The sequence below is a fragment of the Oncorhynchus nerka genome, linkage group LG12 (genome assembly GCF_034236695.1).
Source record: "Oncorhynchus nerka isolate Pitt River linkage group LG12, Oner_Uvic_2.0, whole genome shotgun sequence".
In the NCBI taxonomy this organism is placed as follows: Eukaryota; Metazoa; Chordata; class Actinopteri; order Salmoniformes; family Salmonidae; genus Oncorhynchus; species Oncorhynchus nerka.
Window position 1 is genome coordinate 79,005,913 of NC_088407.1, and position 12,379 is coordinate 79,018,291.

Consider the following 12,379-nt stretch of genomic DNA (forward strand, 5'->3'; position numbering starts at 1 on the left):
GACAATGTGTATAAACAACGTAAGGATCAGACAATGTGTATACGCGACGTAAGGATCAGACAATGTGTATACACAACATAAGGATCAGACAATGTGTATACGTGACGTAAGGATCAGACAATGTGTATAAACAACGTAAGGATCAGACAATGTGTATACGCGACGTAAGGATCAGACAATGTGTATACGCGACGTAAGGATCAGACAATGTGTATACGTGACGTAAGGATCAGACAATGTGTATACGCGACGTAAGGATCAGACAATGTGTATACGTGACGTAAGGATCAGACAATGTGTATAAACAACGTAAGGATCAGACAATGTGTATACGCGACGTAAGGATCAGACAATGTGTATACGCGACGTAAGGATCAGACAATGTGTATACGTGACGTAAGGATCAGACAATGTGTATAAACAACGTAAGGATCAGACAATGTGTATACGCGACGTAAGGATCAGACAATGTGTATAAACAACGTAAGGATCAGACAATGTGTATACGCGACGTAAGGATCAGACAATGTGTATACGTGATGTAACAATCAGACAGAATGGCTACATCCCAAATGGCACCCTATTCCCTATATAGTGCATTACATTTGACCAGAGCCCAAACGGGTCCCAGTTAAAGGTAGTGCACTATATAAGGAATAGGGTGCCATTTGGAACGCATTCAGCGCATAACCACCGGCTACATAACATCTTCTCAAAATGACTGGACATAAAACAAAGTCTTGATAGAAGGGTGGGAGGCCTGGATGGTGGGGGGGGCAGGGTAAAAGGGTAGGAGGATAGGACGGTGGGAAGCCTGGAAGGTAGGAGGGTGGGAAGCCAGGATGGTAGGAGGGTGGGAAGCCAGGATGGTAGGAGGGTGGGAAGCCTGGATGGTAGGAGGGTGGGAAGCCTGGAGGGTAGGAAGCCTGGAGAGTAGGAATGTGGCAGGTTAGGAGGCCTGGAGGGTGGCAGGGTAGGGGGACCTGGAGGGTGGCAGGGTAGGGGGACCTGGAGGGTGGCAGGGTAGGGGGACCTGGAGGGTGGCAGGGTAGGGGGACCTGGAGGGTGGCAGGGTAGGGGGACCTGGAGGGTGGCAGGGTAGGGGACCTGGAGGGTGGCAGGGTAGGGTACCTGGAGAGTGGCAGGGTAGGGGGATCTGGAGGGTGGCAGGGTAGGGCACCTGGAGGGTGGCAGGGTAGGGCACCTGGAGGGTGGCAGGGTAGGGGACCTGGAGGGTGGCAGGGTAGGGGATCTGGAGGGTGGCAGGGTAGAGCACCTGGAGGGTGGCAGGGTAGGGCACCTGGAGGGTGGCAGGGTAGGGGATCTGGAGGGTGGCAGGGTAGTGGACCTGGAGGGTGGCAGGGTAGAGAACCTGGAGGGTGGCAGGGTAGGGGGACCTGGAGGGTGGCAGGGTAGGGGGACCTGGAGGGTGGCAGGGTAGGGGGACCTGGAGGGTGGCAGGGTAGTGGACCTGGAGGGCGGCAGGGTAGGGCACCTGGAGGGTAGTCGCGTCAGGTTGCACATCAAACACGGCCTAAAAACACACAACAGCACACACTCCTCCATTGACTGCGTGGGATGCATCACCAGCGCGAATGGACCATAACACAACAAGTAACCTAACCATTTTAAAGTACAAGACTCCTCTGTGTGATAATGATCATATAGATGTACGGTGTAGGCCTCTTGCTCCATACATCTGTAATACATACCTCATCAAACTCTTTGCTGAGGCCAAAGTCCGTGAGCACTATGTGTCCGCTGGAGTCCATGAGGATGTTCTCCAGCTTCAGGTCTCTGTAGACTATACCCAGCTGGAAAACATTCAGACAATTACAAGGCTTCAAGGGCTTCATTTATAAAAAAAAAAGTTGCATAGGCACAAAATCATGCCCCAAAACATATGCGCTTTTTCACGCAAAAGTTGGCATTTATAAAAACTGGACTTTTTGTGCTTATCCTTACGAAACTTTAGACCATGTGTACACACAGTTTCTAGTGGTTGAAGTACTGCATTGCAAGAAGGCAAAAAGTAGCCTAGTAGCTTTGTGGAAATGGGGAACACATGATGACTTATTCACAAAAACAAAAAAACAGGTAGCTAAATATAATAACAAGACTCCATCGTTTGCTGTTAGTGAGAAAATCTATTTATTCTATCTCTGCATTCTAAAATAATTAGAAATCTTTATCCGATGATTAATGTCACTTCCATGATCATTGCAGAATAAATTCCTCACCTTTTCTGACTGCGATGGTTTTATACACGCAAAATAGCCTATTTAATTGGACTCACTTCACAGTAGTAAACAGATAAGATGCCAGTATTTCAAGTATTTTGCTCTATGCGATCCGATACACAGTTTAAAGGTAGAACAGACTGTTCACCTTTTCCATTGATGTTTGTAGACTACGTATGAATACTGTCAAATTTCTCCAGTAGCCTAGACAATATTTAATTCATAAATATAATACAGATATTATAACCATTGCCCCTTTTCTGGCCATGATAAGATAATATTCCCGAAGTAGCCATAAAACAAGTGACCATCTCTAATTGGGCCTTTTAAATAGGCTATTATATTTACACACTTTTGCTCGATGCATCTGAAATCGAGCACGCTTTACAACATGCAGTAGAAATTAACTGGTGAATTAAAGTGTGTAGGTTACCACTGTAAGTAGGCCTCCTGTAGTCTAAATCTTTTTCAGAGTAGACAATGTTTCAGAATTCTCGGGCGGTGCAGCATATTTAGGTTCAGGAGAAAGTAAATGCAAAACATTATCGAATTCAAACAATCAGTTGACAGATCCACAACAATTTGCAATTATTTGTGTGTTGCAGAAACTGTAAAATGTCACTGTAAAAGAAAACGTTTTGTCAAAACATCCAAAGACATTTGATCAAGTTCGCCATTAATATTTCCTTCAGATATACTGTGTTGGCCTAATTCCAACAGTTCCAAAGTATTATTGTCACCATAAAAGGTGAATGATGGGCGTTTTTCAGACGGAGTTATATTGCTTGTTCACACACGTGCACAGTTTTACAACAGGTCTGATGTATAAACGGGAACCATGCCTATGTCTGACGTGAGTCAGGATTATAAAACTAATAAGTATTACGCAACAGTTCTAAATTAGGTCCATGTCTCTGTAGACCAGTGTTCCCCCAGTCCTCCGGTACCCCCATCTCAAGTCCTCCGGGTACCCCCATCTGCAGTCCTCCGGTACCGCCATCTCCAGTCCTCCGGTACCGCCATCTCCAGTCCTCCAAACGCCAGTCCTCCAGTACCCCCTGCGCCAGTCCTCCAGTACCCCCAACGCCAGTCCTCCAGTACCCCCAACGCCAGTCCTCCAGTACCCCAACGCCAGTCCTCCAGTACCCCAACGCCAGTCCACCAGTACCCCCAACAGTACACATTTCACATTTTTGTTGGGGGTATTGGAGAACTGGCGTTGAGGGTACTGGAGGACTGGAGATGGGGATACCGGAGGACTGGAGAGGGGGTACCGGAGGATTGGAGTTGGGGGTACTGGAGGACTGGAGATGGGGGTACTGGAGATGGGGGTACTGGAGGACTGGAGATTGGGGTACTGGAGGACTGGAAATGGGGGTACTGGTGGACTGGAAATGGGGGTACTGGTGGACTGGAGTTGGGGGTACTGGAGGACTGGAGTTGGGGGTACTGGAGGACTGGAGATGGGGGTACTGGAAGACTGGCGTTGGGGGTACTGGAAGACTGGCGTTGGGGGTACTGGAGGACTGGCTTCAGGACTATCCCCAGCTGGGAAACAGTCAGCCAATTACAAGGCTCTGTAGACTATCCCCAGCTGGAAAACAGTCAGCCAATTTACAAGGCTTGACTGTGACAACAATGTAGAAGAAACACCCAGAGATCGATCCAAAAAGTATTTTAGGGCCGGTTTAAACATAGTCCTAGTCCTGGACTAAACTGCATGGAGACACTCCATTGAAATAAATTCTTAGTCCAGGACTATGCTTAATCTGTTTCCGGGAAACGGGCCCCTTTATGTATGGCAATTGAGATTAGACACAATGATTAATGATTTCTAGAAAACTGCACCATTTACTGCAAATGCATATAGGCTAAAACTCCAAAACTATTGTACCTCAGCAATGCCAAACATAAAAAAGACAACATCTACAGACACTCACCGTGTGTAGGTGCTCCAGCGCCAGGACTATCTCTCCACTATACAGAGATACCTCCTGCTCTTTGAACCGAACCCTCTGTACCAGGTGTGTGAAGAGCTCCCCACCGTTCACATAATCTGTCATAATAATAAAGAAACAGCTATGAACAATCCTGGATGTCTTGCCTGGCTGGATATTTTATTTCAACATAGCAGGTATAAATCCAAAGTCCAATGGGTCAGTCCAATTCACTGTAAAGGCGTTTACATGCTTCCCAGCCAAAACAGTTCAGAGGAGTGTGTGCGTATATTATGACGTCATTTTGTGATGTTTGATTGTTTTGGACTTCGGTAAGGGTTTTTGCGGTTGTTTAAAGCAAACACAAAATGATTGAGGCAATTCAAAGTTAGTAGCCAAAGTGTAAGCCCCTTCGTCTGTGATTGTTAACAAACTATAGTTTTGGCAAGTCAGTTAGGACATCTACTTCGTGCATGACAAAAGTAATTTTTTCAACAATTGTTTACAGACAGATTTCCCTGTATCACAATTCCAGTGGGTCAGAAGTTTACATACACTAAGTTGACTGTGCCTTTAAACAGCTTGGAAAATTCCAGAAAATGATGTCATGGCTTTAAAAGCTTCTGATAGGCTAATTGACATCATTTGAGTCAATTGGAGGTGTACCTGTGGATGTATTTCAAGGCCTATCTTCAAACTCAGTGCCTCTTTGCTTGACATCATTGGAAAATCAAAAGAAATCAGCCAAGACCTCAGAAAAATAATTGTAGACCTCCACAAGTCTGGTTCATTCTTGGGAGCAATTTCCAAATGCCTGAAGGTACCATGTTCATATTTTCAAACAATAGTACACAAGTATAAACACTAATGGACCATGCAGCCGTCATACCGCTCAGGAAGGAGACGCGTTCTGTCTCCTAGAGATGAGCGTACTTTGATGTGAAAAGTGCAAATCAATCCCAGAACAACAGCAAATGACCGTGTGAAGATGCTGGAGGAAACAGGTACAAAGTATCTATATCCCCAGTAAAACATGTCCTATATCAACATAACCTGAAAGGCCGCTCAGCAAGGAAGAAGCCACTGCTCCAAAACCGCCATAAAAAAGCCAGACTACGGATTGCAACTGCACATGGGGACAAAAAACTGAGTTCAAATGTATTTGCCTAAGGTTCATGTAAACTTCCGACTTCAACTGTATATATGTATGTACACTTGAAGTCGGAAGTATACATACACCTTAGCCAAATACATTTAAAATCAGTTTCACAATTCCAAACATTTAATCAGGGTAAAAATTCCCTGTCTTAGGTCAGTTAGGATCACCACTTTATTTTAAGAATGTGAATTCTCAGAATAATAGTAGAGAGAATGATTTATTTCAGCTTTTATTTCCTTCATCACATTCCCAGTGGGTCAGAAGTTTACATACACTCAATTAGTATTTGGTAGCATTGCCTTTAAATTGTTTAACTTGGGTCAAACGTTTCGGGTAGCCTTCCACAAGCTTCCCACATGTTGGAGGAATTTTGGCCCATTCCTCCTGACAGAGCTGGTGTAACGGAGTCAGGTTTGTAGGATCCTTGATCGCACACGCTTTTTCAGTTCCACTCACAAATTTTCTACAGGATTGAGGTCAGGGCTTTGTGATGGCCACTCCGATACCTTGACTTTGTTGTCCTTAAGCCATTTTGCCACAACTTCGGAAGAACGCTTGGGCTCATTGTCCATTTGGAAGACCCATCTGCGACCAAGCTTTACTTCCTGACTGATGTCTTAAGATGTTGCTTCAATATATCCACATAATTTTCCTACCTCATGATGCCATCTATTTTGTGAAGTGCACCAGTCCCTCCTTCAGCAAAACACCCCCACAACATGATGCTGCCTGTCACGGTATGGATGGTGTTCTTCGGCTTGCAAGCTTCCCCCTTTTCCTCCAAACATAACGATGGTCATTATGGTCAAACAGTTCTATTTTTGTTTCATCAGACCAGAGGACATTTCTCCAAAAAGTATGATATTTGTCCCCATGTGCAGTTGCAAACCGTAGTCGGTCTTTTTTTAATGGCGGTTTTGGAGCAGTGGCTTCTTCCTTGCTGAGCGGCCTTTCAGGCTATGTCAATATAAGACTTGTTTTACTGTGGATATAGATACTTTGTACCTGTTTCCTCCAGCATCTTCACAAGGCCCTTTGCTGTTGTTCTGGGATTGATTTGCACTTTTCGCACGTTCATCTCTAGGAGACAGAATCCTTCCTGAGCGGTATGACGGCTGCATGGTCCCATGGTGTTTATACTTGCATACCATTGTTTGTACAGATGAACGTGGTACCTTCAGGCATTTGGAAATTGCTCCCAAGGATGAACCAGACTTTTGGAGATCTTCAAAAACAAAATCTGAGGTCTTGGCTGATTTCTTTTGATTTTCCCATTATGTCAAGCAAGGAGGCACTGAGTTTGAAGGTAGGCCTTGAAATACAACCACAGGTACACTTCCAATTGACTCAAATGATGTCAATTAGCCTATCAGAAGCATCTAAAGCCATGACATCATTTTCTGGAATTTTCCAAGCTGTTTAAAGGCACAGTCAACTTAGTGTATGTAAACTTCTGACCCACTGGAATTGTGATAGTGAATTATAAGTGAAATAATCTGTCTGTAAACAATTGTTGGAAAAATGACTTGTGTCATGCACAAAGTATGACACAAAACTACTACTTGCCAAAACTATAGTTTGTTAACAAGACATTTGTGGAGCAGTTTAAAAACAAGTTTTAATGACACCCACCTATGTGTATGTAAACTTCCAACTTCAACTGTATGTATGTATATATGTACATTTTTTTACCCCCTTTTCTCTCTAATTTTGTGATATCAAATTGGTAGTTACCCTCCCCTAAACCAAACGACGCTGGGCCAATTGTGTGTCCCCTCATGGGTCTGCCGGTCATGGCCCGGCTGTGACACTGCCTGGGATCGAACCCGGGTCTGAGGTGCCGCCTCAAGCATTGAGATGCAGTGCCTTAGACCGCTGCACGCCTTGGCCTAGCCACCTCGCCTCGAGCTAGCCGCCTAAGGCTAGCCGCCAGCCAAACTGAAAGAAACTGAATTTTTCTTAACAATCTTACTTTCTTCTACTTGATATTCTTACTTATGTAGCCTATTTCATATTCATGTCTTCATTGAAAAATAACAACTTTCTGTAAAAAGAGAGAGAAATAGAAGAGAAGGCATGAAGAGGAGAAAGGGACAGAGAGAGAGACAGAGACCGAAAGAAATGTAGAGAGAGAGATCCAGACCTAGTATGAGGTGCAGCTTGGTGTCTGTCTGGAAGGCATAGTGGAGGGTGACAAGGAACGGTGACTGTCTGATGTGCTCCAGAACCTGTCTCTCTGTGCGTGTGTGTTCTGCTGTCTTGGCCTTCTGTACGATTGTGGCCTTCTTCAACACCTTCATGGCGTATAGTTGACCTGCATCATGACCGCTCACTTTACGCACCAGGAACACCTTGCCATAGGCTGACATGGAAGCAAGAAAAACATTAAAACTCAGCAGCCAAAAGCTTTCAGTGCAGTTGTTTTAGCTCAACTGGAGGACCAGATGGGAGACGTTTGTACTTCAGAAGGACCAATGGAATGGTCTCAAATGTACAAAACCACCCACCCATCGCCCCCGGGAGAGATAAAATGAATGTACCTTTTTTAAATCTATGACAATCCCATCATTGGATTGGGTTTCAGAACTGTCACTGACCTCCAGTTCCTAGCACCTTTAGCAGCTCAAAGTTCTCAATTCCCACCCTCTCTACGTGGCCGGTCAGGTTGGCTGTGGGATGACAAAGATGGTGAGATCTTTAGCTTACAAACAAGAAAGTATCACAAATTCTTACAAATACACACAGCTGCAGGCCTATAAAATAGGCCTTGATCTAAAAAAATATATATAAATAATGTTCATCCCAAAGAAACTAGGACTCTGCATTATTGAGTTGTTCTGCAAATATCATGTTAACGTGTGTTATGTCAGTAAACACAACTCTGAAAGCAGTATGTAAGCCTGGCCTAGGCTGATATATGAGAAAGAGGGCCCCGTGACAAAGAGGGAGGGCATAACAAGTATGCCTATTAGGGATTGACATTAACGTCTGAAATAGAGGTCTTCACGTGTCCAAAAAGTTGGAACCGTTCTGAAATGGATCCATGGCTTTCCACCCAACCCAATATACATAACTTTTTATATATATATATATATATATATAAATAGAGACCGTTCCGAATGGACCTGAGGAGTCAGACCCATTCCGAAAAGGCTCGTGGAAAAACAGACCCGTACCGGTTCGGATCCGAGAGCCCCGTTCAGATCCGAGAGTAGAAAGAGAGAAAGAAACCTCCGCCTGGGTGCTACCAGCGCCATCAATAAACGAGTGGTATTGGCCAAATGATTCACAGTTATCGGTCCTTTACTGCCTAGGCTATATCAAATTACAACAAAAAAAATGTTTTTTTTGTTGTGTAGCATATTCAAAACTTTATAGTCCATTGTTTTAACTTTCCTAAAAATACATTTGGTCCACCTCACGGTTCAGCTGTTAGAGATTTAAGTGCAAATGCATCAAGGTATTGCATGCATATAGACCTACTGTATAGGCCTAGGCATCCACTGTATGATATTCACATTTAAAAATAATTATAAAAAGGAAAACACTCAACCATGCACACAGACACTCAACCATGCACACAGACACTCAACCATGCACACAGACACTCAACCATGCACACAGACACTCAACCATGCACACAGACACTCAACCATGCACACAGACACTCAACCATGCACACAGACACTCAACCATGCACACAGACACTCAACCATGCACACATACACTCAACCATGCACACATACACTCAACCATGCACACAGACACTCAACCATGCACACAGACACTCAACCATGCACACAGACACTCAACCATGCACACAGACACTCAACCATGCACACAGACACTCAACCATGCACACAGACATTCAACCATGCAAATTGGTTGGATTATTATTTACTTGGACATCACACATTATAGTCTTACTCTTATCCAGACATCAAACAGACTCACTAAATCACATCCAATATCACACACACATCAACCTACTCAGATTTACTACACACATAATATCTTGACCCAGTTTTCTAACATATGTGACATTGGCTCACAGGCAAGGGAATAAAACAAATATTGCTAGAACCTGTTTCTTGAATTCTACATATCAGACATTTAAAATCTCAAATGTTGACCGTCATAAGACCTCTGATGGCAGTAACTTAACAAGCAATAATTATGGTCAATTTATACTGAGAACAGTATCTAGTTATGGTAAGGGGTGAAATAAGTATAGCCAGTTTTAATTGTAACGCTTTAGCAGATTATAAAAACAGATCAGTCTTTACGTGGTGTTGGGTTCTGAGAATATGATATATACCTATTCATGTCACCGAGGAAGAGAGGGTAATGTATTATGTTTACATTATGTCAGGATATGTTATTGTTAGCCATCTGGGATCCTATTGGAGGGAAGAGACACAGTCTGCTACCAATCACCATGACAACCTTGAGTTGGGGTGGAGTGAGCACTTTGGTGTAGAGGTCAGGTCAGATGAAGTGAGGAAGAATAGATATCACTAAGGTTCTGTCTAGCAACAGAGATGCATTGGCTGTTCAGACGTGTAGGAGGAGACTCAGCCTCGGAGAAAGGGTTCAATTTCAGGGCTTGTGTGAAAATGTTTTTGTCTAAATGCTGCTGTATTGATCCTCTGGGAAGAATAAACCTGGTTAAGCTTTCATAGTGTCCGTTGTGTTTTTACTCTGAAAATTAGAACCTAACAGTGGCTAAAAGAAAAGGAATATAACATATACTGTTTCCAGGAAACTCAATCCACATCCTTAGATGAAGTTGCGTGGGAAAAGGAATGGGGTGGTGAAATAATTTTCTGTCATGGATAAAGGAACTCAAAAAGGTGTGATGATATTAATTAACAAAAAAAATTGTCAAGAATGATTTGCAAGGAAGGTGGATCTTTTTGAATATGAAAGTGGACGAATAAGAGATTTGGCTCATTAACCTATATGGTCCAAATCGGGATGATCCATACGCTTCGAAAATATTTATACCAATTTATTTAATTTACAGGCAACAAATGATCAAATCATTATGGTGGGAGATTATAACACAGTGTTAAGTACCTCAATGGACCGTAAAGGAAATCACTCTACAAACCATCATCACCGTTCCCTTATTAACCTCTCTAGGGTATGTGGGGCACTAGCTTCCCACCTGGCCAACATCCAGTGAGATTGCAGAGCGCCAAATTCAAATACAGAAATACTCATTATAAAAATTCAGAAAAGATACAACTAATTAAACATAGGTTTAAAGATTAACTTCTTGAGAATCCAACTACGGTGTCAGATTTCAAACATGCTTTACAGCGAAAGCATACCTTACAATTATTTGAGAACATAGCCCAGCAGACAAATTATTACAAACAGTAACCAGCCAAGTAGAAGTTACACAAGTCAGAAATAGAGTTCAAATTAACCCCTTACCTTTGATGATCTTCATATGTTTGCACTCAGAAGACATTCATTTATTAAATAAATGTTCCTTTTGTTCAATAAAGTCTCTCTTTATATCCGAAAACCTCCATTTTGTTCGTGCGTTTTCTTCAGTAATCCACAGGCTCAAACGCAGTCACAACATGCAAACAAAAAATCCTAATTGTATCCGTAAAGTTCAACGAAACATGTCAAACGATGTTAATATTCAATCCTCATGTTGTTTTTAGCCTAAATTATCTATAATATAGACAATAACGTTGTCAATATAAAAGGTAAATAAGAAAGGCACTCTCTCTTGTCGCATGCATGAAAAAGCTCTGTGACACGGCAGTGTCCACTCATTCAGAGTGGTCTTACTCCCTCATTTTTCAGAATACAAGCCTGAAACAATTTCTAAAGACTGTTGACATCTAGTGGAAGGCATAGGAACTGCAATTTGAGTCCAAAGTCAATGGATACTGTAATGGCATTGAATAGAAAACTACACACAAAAAATAAATCCTACTTCCTGAATGGATTTTTCTCAGGTTTTTGCCTGCCTAATCAATTATGTCATACTCACAGACATTATTTTAACAGTTTTGGAAACTTTAGAGTGTTTGCTATCCAAATCGACTAATTATATGCATATCCTATCTTCTGGGCCCGAGTAGAAGGTAGTTTGGTTTGGGCATGCTTTTCATCCAAAATTCCAAATACTGCCCCCTACCCTAGAGAAGTTAAGGAAATCACAAATATTATGGACATTAGAAATAGCGGATATTTGGACACAAAAAACCAACCTAGTGAGATATACATGGAGGAGACTTAATCAAGCTAGTCGTCTTGACTACTGTCAAGAGGAGTTAAACAAGGGTGTCCCCTGTCACCATATCTATTCGTTATGACCATCAAAATGCTAGTTATTAAAATCAGATCAAATAACAACAACATTAGAGGATTAGAAATCCAAAGCTTCAAAACAAAGGTGTGCCGTTGACTCAAGTTTTATATTAAGTCCGCAAGCTAGATCCCTGCAATGTCTCATTGAAGACCTAGATAACGTGTCTGGACTCTCTGGACTAAAACCTAATTATGATAAGTGTACAATATGACATATTGGATCTTTAAATTTAAAAAAAATCAAAATTTTACATTACCCTGCAGTTTACCAATAAAATGGGCTGACGGTGAAGTAGACATACTTGGTACTCATATCACAAAATATATAAATGAGCATTCCACAATTAATTTCAATAGAAAACTTGTAAAAATTGACAAGATTCTGCAACCAGTGCTACAAATACCCCTTATTAACATATGTAGCCTAAGAAACAAGGCCTATGAAGTCAATAACTTACTTTTAACAGATAACATTCATATTCTGACTATCTCTGAAACTCACTTAGATAATACCTTTGATGATACAGTGGCATCAATACATGGTTATAACATCTACCAAAAAGACAGAAATGCCAACAGAGGCAATGTTGCGGTCTATATTCAGAACCACATTCCTGTAAAGCTTAGAGACTATCTAATGTTAAATACTGTTGAAGTAATACGGCTACAGGTTAATTTGCCTCACCTAAAGCCCATTCTTGTGGGAA

General features: G+C 42.3%; 1 protein-coding gene across 1 annotated transcript in view; it reads right to left on the bottom strand.

The window, feature by feature from the left end:
- The window catches only part of LOC115138839 (ribosomal protein S6 kinase alpha-5-like), a 55,765-nt gene that overhangs the window by 24,734 nt on the left and 18,652 nt on the right, over window positions 1-12,379 (bottom strand). The window contains exons 2-5 of the mRNA XM_065025824.1: window positions 7,934-8,005; window positions 7,480-7,698; window positions 4,181-4,296; window positions 1,713-1,814 (exon numbers count right to left, since the gene is read on the bottom strand). Coding sequence (XP_064881896.1) covers window positions 1,713-1,814; window positions 4,181-4,296; window positions 7,480-7,698; window positions 7,934-8,005 — 509 coding nt within the window. The remainder of the gene's footprint in view (window positions 1-1,712; window positions 1,815-4,180; window positions 4,297-7,479; window positions 7,699-7,933; window positions 8,006-12,379) is intronic.